Source organism: Carcharodon carcharias, chromosome 20 (assembly GCF_017639515.1).
Source record: "Carcharodon carcharias isolate sCarCar2 chromosome 20, sCarCar2.pri, whole genome shotgun sequence".
In the NCBI taxonomy this organism is placed as follows: domain Eukaryota; kingdom Metazoa; phylum Chordata; class Chondrichthyes; order Lamniformes; family Lamnidae; genus Carcharodon; species Carcharodon carcharias.
Genome location: NC_054486.1, coordinates 88,246,477 through 88,262,212, shown reverse-complemented (window position 1 = coordinate 88,262,212; position 15,736 = coordinate 88,246,477). Strand labels below are relative to the sequence as shown.

The following is a 15,736-nucleotide window of genomic DNA, read 5'->3' as shown; positions in this document are numbered from 1 at the left end:
AGGGACGCACTAAAGCTTGGGGCAGCCACCGCAAAGGCGCAATGGGGAAAGGTCGCTGCCTAGGACCTTTCTGCCATAGTGCACCAAGGGGCTGGGAATTGTATAGACACCTTGGGCTGTATGGCTCACAATGAATGTATGCATTGAATATCAGTTGTATTATAATTGTATTGAAGCACCTCAGAGTGCAACATGATGTATGTTGATAACTCCAATACCACTGTGATTATCTGTAATGACCATATTGAAATGATTGTAATATTCATTGATTGTATTGAAGCACCTCGTGGCCCATGTGTAAAAGTTGAATCTGATTGTACTTTTTGTGATGGTGATTTAGAAATGTTTTGTAATGTTCTTCCAGATATTTTATGAATAAAGTATTTTTTCAAAAAAAAATCTTTCATGTGGAATGCCTTTTCATAAGACTGAAGCAGAAACTAAAGTATTATTTTAAAGGAATCTGAAGAGTTGCCAGCACAGATACAATGGCCACATTTTCTTGCTATGTGCTGTATTTTGTATTAACTTCAAATTTCAAAAAAGCCCATTAGTTTCAAATCAAATATGAGCAAATATTTTAACATTAGAATCATGGGAAGATCAAAATTTTAGACCCAACACCTGTTGTCTGAAGCAGCATTTAACACCTTTGAATTAATATTTGATAATACATTAGGAACAGTGTGTTATTTAAACAACAATAGTGGCTACCTATAACTTAGATTCTAAGCTACATTAAACACACAAAAAATTATAATGTTTACCATGCATAGCTTGCTCCATCATTGCACCAAGAGTTGGAGCTGACTGTTCATGTCTTGTCAGTCGCAAAGCTGCAAAAATTGAAAACAAAATAAGAACATATTATATAATCTTGGAATTTTCTGAATACAAGGAATTCTCTTAACACTGTTGTCATTTGCCTATTTCAGTTAGATTCTTGAAAGAACATCATGTATAAAAATTAGGTTTATATTTGTAATTATAATTACATCTGATTTTGGTCATTAGCAATCAGCAACAGTGGGAATTTGAGTGATTATTTTTGTTTTTGTCCATCAACTAAGAAAGCGTATACAAATTATTCTTATTGCTATACACTGTCAAAGAACGTGAAGATGATAGGAAAGAGTTTGCACTGAAAGACATTAGACATGCGAACAAAGTGTAAATGTAACAAGTTACATAAATTACTGGATTATTTTGTGCAATTAACACATAGTTTTAAAAAGTAATGGGGGTTAAATTGGGTAACTCCCAAAAACATGGGTAGGGATAAAAATGATTATTAATCGGTGCCCATTGATACAATGCAGGCAGGACACTAACTTCCAGCTGCTGGCATATTTCCCTTTTGCTTTGTGCAGTCAGCACTCCCTGTGATGCTCATTGGTTGCACACATCACCTGGCCACCCAATATCATGAATGCCTACTTTAATGCTACCTAACTTAAAGCTAGCATGCACTTGATAAGGGAAGGTGCATTGTGTTTGCTGTTGGTGTTGAAATTCTGAATATACTAGGGTAGATTCAGCAATGGTTAACCATAGAAGAGAGCGTGCACAAAGGTATTCAAATGCTGCACTGGAAGACTTTGTGGAAGGGATGGAAAAGAGCAGAGCTGTGCTGTATCCTCAAGGGGGCAGAGGCTCACCAAACACATCATTTGAAGACATCAGTGGCAAGAGTTAGCAATGTTCAATATGAGGTTTGTAGCCCCCAAAGGCTGGATGCAGTGGAAGGAGCTTAATTATCTCACATGGTTGTCAAGTTCAGGAGAAAATCTTCAAATGCCATACCCCACCAATTGCGCCACTAGCCTTAACACAATTCACTACATACTCACCATTCACCTATGAACAATCTCTACCAATCAGAATTAAACCCTAACATTCATAAGCTTTACCTTAACCATGCACACTCAGCACTGTTGCAAACCTCCAAGTCATAACTCACAGCTTTCACACTATTCAACCATGACTACCAAATCACCCAAACATATCACACTCGCCTCTTCCTTGCAGGAGAAAGTTGTGCACAACATGAGTCTGCTGGAAGGGGTAACTGGAGAAGAAAGTGTTGGCCATTATGGAAAAGAGCATCCCTGACATTCCCCCATCTCCTCTCTCTTCTAGAAACTTGCCCTGCTTTGCATGGCCTCTGCTCATTCTCGCAATCATGATAATTGCCATGAGAAGCCTTACTAGGCCACATCCAATTTGTGCAGAAGCCTTTAAGTCACCAAAAATGTATTTCTGTACCAGCCAGATCACTTGCTGTGGACTTTTGAAACTTATGAAACTTGAAAATAAGTATGAAAAAGCACCCAAATCGCATAGAATTTCAACAACAGCCAGAAGAAATAATTCAGCAACTAGCCTGTGAGTATTTGATGATCCCTTTAAATAGTGCTAGTACTGCTTAAACATCACACTGCTATTTTTGGCTGTAATAAGGCTCATGTATTATGGTACCAAACTTTGCACAAGCAACCTTCTCCACACGATGCATATTAATTTAATACTCCACAATTAATTTAATACTCCTGTTCTTGAAAACAATCATATATTTAAACTTTTTCAACCATAAATTGTAATCCAGCCACAATATTTTTAAAAAGATGATTGAGAAAAAAGAAATTGATCAGTGTCCTTAAAATGTGATGTGGTTAAACAGAAAATGGTAGAAATACCAAATGGCAGGTTCATCAGCTTTCCAGAAGAGAAAAGCTGTGTAAATTTTTCAATTAGCAACTTTTCAGTACAGTGCCAGTGACATGGAAAATGTCTCTTTATTATCGAAGCAATGTTATTTAAGGTGGGGAGTATGTTTTTTGGTCATTTATATCCTGGAAGTACATGAGGAAACTGCACTTAATTCAGTTCAAAACTGAAACAATTAATGCTGATGCTGCTACCTGTCTATTACATTAAACTAGTCTAATTCTCTGCTGTTTTCAGCTTTTTTATAGTCACTTCACATCACTTTTGCTGCTATAATTGCAGTAGTAAAAAGACAGAAACTTAAATATCCTTGGCTGGGGGGCGGGGGTTGCTAAATTGAATGGCCCCCAAAATCAGGTACATGGAACGTGATGTGCACACCTGTTCAAAGTGATGCAGGCAGCAGGCAGACTTTGTGCTGCCTGCTCATGATTGTCGTGTGCAGCCCAGGGTTGAAAGAGCTGTTGAATGGCTGCATGCCTCAGGAGGGAGCCCAAATTCATGCGAGGTTAGCACCACTTGAAAGCTAGGCTGCACTACTTAAAACCAGTCTGCAGCTCTTAAAAGCAAGGTGCATTCCTGCTCCTGCAGGTGGTGAAACAGCTTGGAGAGGAGTGGAACACCTGGAGGAGGCAACAGAGGTGGCGCAACAGGCCAGAGGGTATGCCCCAAAGGTTTCTGGATGCCCGCCATTAGGCCTTGGTGCAGGAGGCTGACAAGAAGAGAGAGGTCCTCTTCCCTCAGGGGCCAGGGAGCCTGGCAAGCACTGCTGAAAAGGCTCTGAGAGCAATTGGCTGTGGCATTGCACGGCACGAGTGTGTGGCCTTGGGAAATTTAATGACCTCACACAAGTGGTCAAGATCAGTGAATGCATCCTATCAACTTCACCACCAATTTCCTACATTACTCCATTCACTACACTCCCTGCACTTATCCACCAACATTATATATCAACCAGGACTGAACCCCCACATTCATGTGCTTGCTCTCACCCTCAGACTACTGCAAGCCACAGAGCTGGAGGCCATTCTTTCCAGAGTGAAGTGGCAGGCAACTGCATAAAACATTTGCAGACCCAGCCAAGAAGCAATATGTGTTGGCCAATAACCCAGGCTTGGAATTTCACAATCTTGTGAAATATTGCGAAATTGATGGATGAGCCTGAAATCCAGAAGTTCTGCCCCCGAACACAGCACCTACCATTTTCATAGGTCGGGAATGGGCCCGAGTGAGGATTTGCTCATGTGCATTTTGCAGAAGCAGCTGCCCATTTAAACCATCAGCTGCTTCCAGTCGTATGTGATTCTTGTGAGCCAGGTGTGTGAAACATGACATGCGCAGGTTCGACCTGGTAAGGGCAGGTCTGAACTTGTGGAGTCCTTTGGAGAGGTAGGTGCCCTTTTGGAGAGGTAGGGTACTCCTTTGGATATGGCCACGGGTCACCTTTGGGGAGATCAGATGCCCCTTGGGAGAGGTAAGATGCCCCTTGAGATTGTTAAAATTAGGTATGAATGTGCGTAAAAAGTACATAAATTCATTATTATCAAGCTCATTGGAACTGTCAGAAGTAATAGACAAAATTGTCAAAATGAACTGTCAAGGGCAACTGTCAAGCTGTCAAAACATTTAAAACTCCTGCCCTTTAAATCTCTGAAAAAAAATGCCTGGAGTGTTTAAAAAAAATCATGGCTGGCTATTTCACGCTTTCTGTTGACATAAGTCTGTGGTTTACCATTACTGGATTAGTGCTACATGACTGATTTCACAATCTTCCATTTTCACAGTAGGGTGCCTTCCATTTTACAGTTTGATTGACAGCTCCAAGTGGTTATAGACTCTTTGAAGTGAGACTGTGAATTCCAAAGTTTGTTTTTATAAGGGATTAAGCACTTGAATTGAATTTTGTTTTATAAAGATGTAGTTAAAGAAATGTAAATCTAGTGAATGGATTTTTATGAATGGGACTTTTTTAAAAAATAGTGAATTCATTGATAGACTCTTTGAATTATATTTCATTTAATCTCAGCATGGCTCCCGAGATCTGCCCATGGTGAATACTGGTTGAGTTGACATGGCAGATGTAAGGGCAAAGGCTGGTGAGCTGGGGCATGGAGTGGCATCGGGGCTATAAAGGGCCATGGTGGATGGGGAGGGGGCACAGGTTGACTTGGAGGGTATGAGGGGCCATGGGAGGTGGGTGGGGAGCTTTGGGCTGGCATGAGTTGGCACTAATTTGGAAAGCAGGCTATACAGGGCCATGGAGGATGGGAAGGAGAGCATGAGGTGGCATGGGGCTATAAATTGCCATTGGGGTTGGGAAGAGAGGCATAGGTTGACATGGAGGGTATGTGGTGCCACGTAGGTTGGTGGAGAGTATGAGTTGGCATGGAGGGTATGAGGGGCCATGGCAGGTGGGTGGAGATCATGGGTTAGCATGAGTTGGCATTGTTATCATAGGGGCTATAAGGGGCCATGGGTATGGGCAGAGGGTCACAGGTTGGCATAGAGGGAATGAGGGGCCATGAGCTGGTAGTGTGGAGGGTGGGTGGCATGGGTTTGCATGAATGGAGCATGGGGAATGTGTGGGAGGTTGGGGGTGTGAGGGGTGAGGGCTGTTTTATGTTTTACTGTTTTTTTTAAACTTCAACACAGTGCCAGAGCACAGAAGCAGGCCTTCTGCCCAGAATGCATCTACACCTGGCAACCTCCGCCCTTGTTCCAAGGGCAGCGGACCTAACCCCCAGAGAACTCTGCCACCCCGGAATGAAAATCACTTCCCAAGTTGTGTTTGCGGAGCCAGGAAATGAGCCGAATCTGCGCTTCCGACCTGGGAGCAAAAATCCAGGCCTCAGTTTCCATTGCAGCACAAGCATAAACCACCCAATGTCTGAGCGCTGCACTGGAAGGTCAGAATAAGGCTATGCAAGTCCAGCTTGGTGCCCATGCACATTCAGACTATTGCATTGAGGCATCGCCCTGCAGGACTGGCCATATCTCCGTGGGGAACTAATCAGAATGACAGCATTTGTGCCCCCACCACTGCCCCTCTGCCAGTACCTTTGCTGTTGCCTCTCAACCAGTCAGCCGAGACACTGCCATCCATGCTGTGGTGCTGCAGTCCGAAGCTGTGCCCGCAAAGTTCAGAGCTGCTAAAGGTTGTCCTGAAAGGCCATCCCCGGTCTCCCCCAGTGAAATGCAGCAGGCATCCAAGCCCTGCTGCATCCAGTGGGATAACACTACATCACAGCGCTACAACAGGCACCAAAGGGACTCACAGGGATGATTAGTTGAGTTTTATATGGAGCATCGGATGTGTCATTGGATAAAGTTGATATTGAATGATTGTTTTGTGCAGGCTCTCATTTCAGGGTTGTGGCCAGAAGGATGCTCAGATAGTTCGTCACAAGGGGAAGGTAAGGTGGTGAAAGATTGAACAATGGGATCTGCGGTTTCATCCAGGGAACTGGAGTTTTATGATACCCACATCGACAGTTTGTCTGGAATGTGGATGTGCCAGCGGCCTCCTCTCTTCCTTCTCCTCCTCCCTAATTCCTCCACCTCCTCCCGTTCAGGTGCTCACTGAACCAGCAGTGACAAAGATTGTGTTCTCCCAGTGGCCAGGTTGTGGAGGATGCAACAGACCACCATGAATTGGGACAACCACTCTGGTGAATACTGGAGGGCTCTTCCCAAGTGATCCAGACAATGGAACTGTTGCTTCATAGATAGATATAAAAGAAATGCTTCAGGAACAAGCTGCGTCCATTCCAATAAAGGAGAAAGTAGGGGAGCCAAAAACACAGCTCCTCATTTGACGAGAGAGATGGAGGCTATGATGAAACAATAAAAAGAGGGTGTATGATGCATGCCAGGTGAATTTTCAAGTGAGAACCAGCTCAAACATAACAGATTGAGGGGGGAGGTAAAGAGGAAACTAAAACCGGAAAGGAGAGAATATAAGAATAGATGGTGGTCAACATAAAGGATGAATCTGACAAAATATCGGTACAAGTGGAGATAGTGGAAGTAATGGATAGAGTGAAAATTGAGAGGGAGGTGGTACTGGAAAGGCTGGCTAAACTTAGGCTAGATGAGTCCCTGGTCCAGATGGCTTGTACCCCAGGTTGGTGAAGGAAGTGGGGTTGGAGATTGCAGAAGGGTCTAAACTGGCACACATAGCACCAAGACTTCCATCACTTTGGAGCCAAATTTTTCGGCCCCATTTTTATACCTATATATGAAGTAATTGGTGTCCTAGCCATATTAAATAGAACACAACTGCTCTGAAATAACAGCTCTTATAACCTAATCAATGAAATTCACCAACAAAAATGAAATTTGTGGACCAAAGGCACTTACGCAGTTTGGTGCTTAGTGTTTCTGGAAGAGAAAGTGCCCTCTTTGACTCTCCTGGACCTTTCACGCTGTCCCTAAGGGAACGCACACTCCTCTGTCGGTTTCGTGCAAAGCGAGCTCGCTTGATTTTCCACATGGCCGCATCACTTAGGTTAGCAACATTTGTCCTTACAGCAGTTATAGCTGCATGAAAGCACACTCAAACATGAAAAATAACTGGTCGAGTGAAAACATTTGAAAAAGTTGCACAACTCAGATATCAAAGGTTTGCATTTTATGCCTTAAAAAGGTGAACAAAAAATCAGTTCATTTCTAAAGAGATGGAATTGAAAAGCAGAGAAGTTATGTTAAACTTAAATGGAACCTTGGTTAGACCACTCTTCAAGTACTGTGCACAGTTCTTAGAAAGGATCTAGAAGCACCAGAGATGAAGTAAAAAAGACTTACAAATGTGATACCAGAACTGAGGGATTATACCTATCAGGAAAGATTGAACACGGTGAAGTTTTTTCCCCGGAAAAAAGGCTGAGGTGTTACGTGTTAGAGGGTTTTACAGAAGGGTTTGATGGGGATAATAAATATAAGACCGTCACTAATACATTCAATACAGAATTCAGAAGATACCTTAATAATATATAATATAATATACTTTGTTATCTGGAAAGTGGTTAAAATGTGAAACTCGCTACTATGAGGAGCAGCTGAGGCAAATAGCATGGATGGATCCAATGAGGAGCGAGACAAACATGAGGGAGAAAAGAATAGAAGGTTAAGCTGGTAGAATTAGATAAGGAAGGGTGGGAGGAGGTGCATATGGAGCATAAACACTGATACATACCAGCTGAATTGAATGACTTGTTTGTGTGCTATACATTCTATGCAATACTACATAACATCCTTAATTTTCATGTACTTTACATTTGACAAAAATATGAATAGAAACACCTCAGCATCCATAGTATTCTGCTTTTTAATTAGCATTGTGATTCTGTTTGGTTTAGTTAGTCATACTCTCACGTCTGGATTAGAAGTTTGTAGGTTTGAGCCACGCAGCAGGATTTGAACACACAATCTAGGTCGACACTTCAGTGCAGTTTAAAGAGGGATGCTGTTCTTTGGTGGAATGTGAAGCTAAAGCCTTGACTGTTTTTTTCAAATGCCCATCAGAGATTCCATGCCAATATTCAAAGAGCAGAGCTTTACAGTCCCCTGCAGACAGGTTTGTTGGCTAGGGGGGTGTGGGGCATGGGGGTGCAGTTAAATTCTGTGGCTGCCTTTCCCACCACTCCTCCTGTCCATGGTTTAACAGGTGGCAGGCAAGATCCCTGGCTGCCCACGCCCCCTCATGCCAGTTGAGGCCCTAATATGGCCAATTAAGGGCCTTTTAAGGGGCACTTTCTACCTAGCCTTAGCTTTTCTGTCAGCGGGGGAAGTCGGAGGCAGGTAGGAAGCCCGTCGGGTAAGCCTACTTGGGCCTTTGGCAGGAAAAGGAATTGCCTCCCTAATGGGCTCCCTTTTCTATTCAGAGGCCCCTCTACATGGTCTGCTCCCCCCCAGATGCCCCTTGCCACCTGGCTTGTGCACTCTGGCCCCCAAACCCTTTATCACTGCTCACTCCCCCCAACCCTACTCTCTCGCCCCCACCAGGACCTTCTCTCCTGGTCCCACCGAGAACCCCAACACCCCAGCCCCCTGCTACAAGTTACCTCTCATCCCACTCCTGGCACTTTTTTTGCTGGGAACTGTTGCAGTGGCCACCACGCCCAGAGATCCTACTGGCACCAGAGAGCTGCTAACTAACATGATTGGCCGGTAGCTGTCAGAAGTGCGACTTCCTGTCCAGATGGGAGTGGAAGTCTCGCCCTTAGCCACTTAATGCTCCTCCAAGCGTTAAATGTCTGCAGGGCAGCCTGCTGGATTGGGGGCAGGTTTCACGATGACTTTTCTGGCTGCAGGTGATAAACCCTGCCACTCTGTGAAATCCTGCCCAAAGAGTAGGGAGTTCTTGTTAAAAACAAAAAAACTGCGGATGCTGGAAATCCAAAACAAAAACAAAAACAGAATTACCTGGAAAAACTCAGCAGGTCTGGCAGCATCGGCGGAGAAAAGAGTTGACGTTTCGAGTCGAAGGGTCATGAGGACTCGAAACGTCAACTCTTTTCTTCTCCGCCGATGCTGCCAGACCTGCTGAGTTTTTCCAGGGAGTTCTTGTTTCCTGGCCTAAATCTCTGTCAACTTCAAAAAACAAATGCTATACTCGCAGCCATTCATCCTACTGTTTGCAGGGTGTTCCTGGAAGACGATGGTTGTCACGTTTGCCCAAGTATTCTTAAAAGAATTCCAAAAATAAGTAATTGTATATGACATGCTTTGAGGTGCTTGGCATGATAAAGTGCTATATAGATAGGAGTATGATTATAACCATATAGAGATAAAATATAGCTTCTAGAAGATTGCAAATCTCAAGCTATATTTAACTGTCTTTTTTAATTTCCTCATTAATTTCTGTATGTGATGCTCCTTGTCCGATGTTCTGATCTGTGCTCCACCATGATAATCCTTAAAAGGTAAACACGAAAATCTGCCCCCATATCTTCTACATTCTTTTGTAAATATGTTTTCTTCTGGATGATCACACAGCATGAGAGAAAGTGCAAAGTTCCTCAGGCAGAGTTGCTGATTTAGGACCAGACAGTCCATTTTTTTTGTCCAGGCTTACCCAGAAGCATCTAAAATGTATACCAGACATCTAAAAGTTGGCTTTTAAAAGAAAGAACTCTCATTTATACAGCACCTTACATGACCTCATCCCAAAACACTTTACCAGCCAATGAAGTACTTTTTGAAACGTAGTTACTATTGCAATATAGGAAACACAGCAGAAAATCTGCACACAGCAAAGTTTCAAAAGCAGCAATTTGATAATGACTAGATCATCTGTTTAGTTGTTTTGGTAAAACAACTGCTCACTTTCTACTCTCTCCTTCTGTAATGTAAAGGCATTTGTTACTGAAATTTCAATGATTTTTTGCACAAGTAGCCAGGAAGACAAATCCCATCAGAACCAAACCCTTCCCTGCTTCCTTGTGTTGTTTCAAAGTTGGCAAAAGGTGGCAACCCTATATTGCTGCAAGAGGCCTCATGGGTTGGAAAATCTGTGGAGAAAATGACCAAACTTACTTGTAGGAAATGGAAACTCCTTATTGCAGTCCAAATGAAGTTGAGCCTCCAGAGACAGGGTATCAAACCTATTGACGAAGAACTCCCAGCTTAAAGCTGGAATGTCTTGCTTTAAGAAATGAAGCAGAAATAATTTGCTGAGGATTGTTGGTCTATCCTTCACCACAGTGTCAAACTGAAAATCGAGGCAAAGACAGAGACCCTACATGAAAGTAAATAAAAACTAAAAGTTAATCACTCAGGCTGTATATACAATCAGATTTTGAAATCTTCTTAGTTTTCCATGGTACTATTTCAATATGTTATTTAATATTTTACATGCATTTTTGCAAACTCAAACTGTTTTAGTCTTTTGCACCAGAAATGATGCCAAGAAAAGAATTTCCCTTCTATTCTCATTTTCTTCATACAAAGTACATAAATTCAAACTATATTTTAAAACAATTGTGTCAGGTTCTTGGCAAAATTATATTTGTAGTCACTATACATTAATTAAACTGGACAATGTAAAAGCCAAATTTCACTCTTTTCCTTCTTTGGTTAAAGGGCTATTCTGTCATTCTTAAAAGTTTTTTTTTATTCATTCATGGGATGTAGGTGTCACTGGTAAAGTTAGCATTTATTGCCCTTCTGCTGAGTTGCTTTCTTGAACACAATTTGCTAGACCATTTTCAGAGGGCAGTTATGAGTCAGTCACATTGCTGGAGGTCTGGAATTACAAATAAGCTAAATGGAATAAGGACAGCAGATTTCCTTTCCAAAGATTCATTAATGAAAAAGATGGGTTTTTAATGACAATCCAGTATTTTATTGTCATTATTATCAAGGCAGGCTTTTCATTCCAGGTTTATTTGATTAATTGAACTTAAATTCTCCAGTTACTGTGAAAGGATTTGAATTTAGATCATTGGATTTTTAATCTAGGTTTCTAGATTGCTAGTCCAATAACATAACTGTTGTGCTACTGTATGCCCAGAACATGGATGAGGTGTGCACATGTTGCACATTTCTAGCTGCCCCAAGAAGGTGATTGTATATTCTCCTCCTTACACCACTGAAGACCTTATTGTAAGTGCTCCCACAATGGTGTCATGATGGAATTCCAGGGTATTTACTTAGAAACTGAAAAAACTGCATTATATCTCCAACTTAGGATGTGTGGCTTTAAACCGGTACTGGAGATGATAGTATTGCCACGAGTTCCACAGGACTCGGTGTTGGGACACTTGTTGATTGTGTTACATATTAACGATTTGGACATGAACAAGGGGGCATGAATGGGAAATTTGCAGATGACACAAAGATTGGCCGAGTAGTGGATAGTGTAGAGGATAGCCATAATCTTCAAAATGATATAGATGGGTTGGTGGAGTAGGCGGTAAAGTGGCAAATGGATTTTAACATAGAGCAGTGTGAGGTCATACATTTAGGGAGGTCAAACAGTTACAGGGATTACACAATAAATGGGAATATACTAAGAGGGGTAGATGAAGTGAGAGATCTTGGCGTACAAGTACACAGGTCCCTGAAGGCAGCAGTTCAAGTGGACAAGGTTGTAAAGAAGGCATATGGAATGCTCTCCTTCATTGACAGAGGTATAGAATATAAAATAAGGATTTAATGTTGGAATTGTACAAAACACTGATGAGGCCACAACTGGAGTATTGTGTGCAGTTCTGGTCACCACATTACAGGAAGGGCGTAATAGCTCTGGAGAGAGTACAGAGGAAGTTTACAAGAATGTTGCCAGGGTTAGAAAAGTGTAGCTATGAGGAGAGATTGGATAGGTTGGGGTTATTTTCCTTAGAACAAAGAAGGCTGAGAGGTGACTTGATTGAGGTGTACAAAATTATGAGAGGAATAGATAGAGTGGACAGGATAAAATTGTTTCTCTTGGTGGAGAATTCTAGAATCAGGGGACGTAGATTCAAGATAAGTGCCAGAAGGTGTAGGGGGGACATGAGGAAGAACTTTTTTACGCAGAGGGTAGTGGGTGTTTGGAATTTGCTGCCCAAGTTGGTGGTAGAGGCAGAAACCCTAAACTCTTAACAAGTACCTGGATCTGCACCTAAAGTGCTGTAAACTGCAGGCCTATGGGCCGGGTGCAGGAAGGTGGAATTAGAAAGGGCACCTGGGTGCCCTCGGGCTGGCATAGACAAGATGAGCCGAATAGCCTCCTTCTGTACTGTAACTTTTCTATGGTTCTAAATCACTGCCCTTGCCCTTCCTGAAGTTAGAGGACAATGGGCTATTGAAGATACTATTGAAGTGAGATGCTGCATTGCATTCTACACTTGGTACACAGTAGAACTGCAGCTTGTTGGAGATGTAGAGGGCGGATATTGAGTTCAGTGGCACAAGCCCTAATCAAAAAAACTGCTTTGCCTTGGATGGTGTTGAGCTTCTAGGACGTGGTTGCAGCTGTGCCCATCCAGGCAAGTGGTGAGTTTTCCATCATATTGTTGACTTCAATGTTGTACATGCCTGAGGGGTAAGGAGATGAGCCACTCATCATATAGTACCCAATCTCCATCCTGTTCTTCTAGCCACAGCATTTTTTATAATATAAACAGAAAATGCAGGAAATACTCAGCAGGTCAGGCAGCATCTGTGGAGGGGAAACAGAGTTAACATTTCAGGTGACCTTTCGCAAAACCTTATGGTCAAGTAGATTCGGATGAAAGGTCACAGAACTGAAATGGTCCCTCTGTTTTTCTCGCCACAGATGCTGCCAGGCCTGCTGAATATTTCCAAAATTTTCTGTTTATATTTCAGATTTCTGGCATCCATTGTATTTTCCCTTTGTAATTGTGTTTATATAGTTGATCCAGTTCTGTTTCTGTTGAATGGTGACCACTCAACATATTAATGATGAATGATTGGGGTGAGGGCATTGCATTTAAGGTCAAGTGGAGGTGACTGGACTTCCTCTTGTTTGAGATGGTCACAACTTGACACTTAGGTAAAGCAAATGTTGCCTGTTTCATGTCCATCCAAGCATGGATAATATCCAGATTCTGCTGCAGGCTAGCACATTATTGGAGAAGTTGTGAATGGACCTAAGAACTGTAGAATCATTAGGAATGGGAACTGTCCCATTGCTCATCTCATAATGGAGGGAATATCATTGGTGAAGATGTTGAAGATGGCTAGGCTGAGAATGTTTTCCTGAGACACTCTTATAGCGATGTTCTGGGGCCTCCGAAAACCACAACCATTTTCTTTTGTGTCAAGCATGACTCCAGCCAATGCAGGTTTTCCTTTTGACCAACATTAAATGGCTATAGAGTTTTACTCTCATCCACTGATTATAGGACTGTTTACCTCAACTGTTTTTTCTGTTTTGTTGCAGATAATTCTGTGTGATTGCTTCTCTATGTTCAAACCTCATTCTAAGGAATGCCTGCTGCTGCTCCTGGCCTGGCCTACTGCAATCTACATTTGAGCAAGGATTACTTTCCTGGCCTGATGCTGTTCAAGGGATGAGGAGCATAATGAGCCATAATGTTACAGCTTGTGTTTGTATATAATTCAGTTCCTGAAGGTGACACAAAGTGCCCCCTGAATGCCCAATATGGGTTGTTAGATCTTTTCTGAGTCTGTCCCACTTAATGCAATAACAACAGCTCATATCTATACAGTGCCTTTAATGTAATTAAACATCCTAAAGTGTTTCACAGGAGCACTAACTGTCCTCTGAAATGTTCCAGCAAACCACATAGCAATGGGCAATAAATGTTGGTTTTATTGGCAGCACCCACATCTGTAAATGAAGATTTTTTTTTCAAAGGCCAAAATCTTTCTCTGGAGGACATTAGTGAGCCAGTTGGGTTTTTATGACAATCCAAAAGATTTCAAGATTATTTTGCTCTGGTGTTAGCCCACAAGTTTCCAGATTCATTTTTGATAGAATTTGCCATTGCTGGACTTTAACTCACCCCTTTAAATTTCTAGTTCAGCATTATATCCTCAAGGCTATCCTAACCTATATTGTTTAATATATAGGGATCGTTTGAAGGGCAGGGAATATGGATAGGATCCTTTTTTTTCATTAACCGTTAAACACTGCCTCTAAAATTTAGTTTGTTTGGACTGCCAGTTGCTTTAAAGAACAAAAAGAAGCTTATTGGACCAGAATGCAGTATCTTACTTCCATTAGTATAAATGTTATTCCTTTTGGCCAATGTAATGAATAGAAATGGAAGAATACAATTGTCATTTTGGCATAAGATACTACATCAAGTATCTGTGCTCATAACTTACTTGTAAAGCTGGTCTTTTAATGGAATCAAGCAGAAGTCTGGCTCTTGTAGCCACTGCTGGATTAACATCTTCGACTGCAGCCAGGAAACAGCAGAAGGCATGGGCTAGAGAGTACTTCAGCATATGATTCTTTGTCACAGATTGGATATCCAAAAATCTGCACAAAACCACCACTTTTTCCACTACATACCAAAAAACATGATACTGAATTGGTAACAAAAGCAGTAGCAAAGATTTGCATGTCACGACCTAGATTACGAAATGCAAAAAAAAACCTTATAACATGCAATAACCTTCTAACATTCTTGATTTAATATTGAACTGTGTATATATGAATCAGACCAGGGAAAGTTCCTATCTATTTGGAACAAAACCAGTTCTAATGGCCTGAATGATAAATTCTTTCCTGTTTTATTTACCAAGGAATTACTTCTCTTATTTACCAATTCCACTAAGAACAATATAGTTAAGGACATTAATTATTCTCTGAGTCAGACAATGTGACTTAAAGGTCAGATGACAACATTATTTATCTTAATGCCTTCTGAATTAAGGTCCACCTGAACAAATACTCCTGATGGGGGAACCTGTTCCCATGCCACCAACATGCCCCTTTGGTCAACTAATCAAAAGCATAAATTACTAGCCAGGATTTATTTCCCTTTCTCATTTCCCGTCACAAAGGAAAACACCATGGCTCCGGCAGGTGCCTTGTTATCCTGGTATCCAGCAAAATCAGGTAAGGAATAATTTGGGAGTTTGAGCCTGTTACTTTCCCAATCCAAATGTTTCTAGACAAATACAAATAGTAATGATCCTTCAAAAGTATCAGGAAAGATAGCCCTTGTCAAGAAAATCCTAAATAAATATACAAAACTGCATGAGCACCAGGGTACCTTGGGAACAAATAGGTACCAATGAGATGTACAAGAAAAGGCAACTAAGTTGATGGTTATGCTAACAACTTACTTAAGAACTTAGAGATTAATAGATTAACTGGATCAAAGGGAGGTATCCAATAATAACAAAGGCAGCATGAGTTCAAGCTTAGATGAGTTAGGTGTAGCTTCTTTACACACAGGATGGTGAATATATAGGAAAGATAATCAAGAAAGCCAGTGAGATGAAAATATGTTAAAAATCATAGGGATCCATTTTTACCATAGAGGACGTGAGAAGGACACAGGAGATAAAGTAAGACAATAATGTT

General features: G+C 41.7%; 1 protein-coding gene across 1 annotated transcript in view; it reads right to left on the bottom strand.

The window, feature by feature from the left end:
- LOC121292358 (protein unc-79 homolog) overlaps positions 1-15,736 on the bottom strand; it is a 192,398-nt gene that overhangs the window by 82,153 nt on the left and 94,509 nt on the right. The window contains exons 24-26 of the mRNA XM_041214209.1: positions 14,527-14,708; positions 10,264-10,465; positions 7,087-7,266 (exon numbers count right to left, since the gene is read on the bottom strand). Of these exons, the coding sequence (XP_041070143.1) occupies positions 7,087-7,266; positions 10,264-10,465; positions 14,527-14,708 (564 nt within the window). The remainder of the gene's footprint in view (positions 1-7,086; positions 7,267-10,263; positions 10,466-14,526; positions 14,709-15,736) is intronic.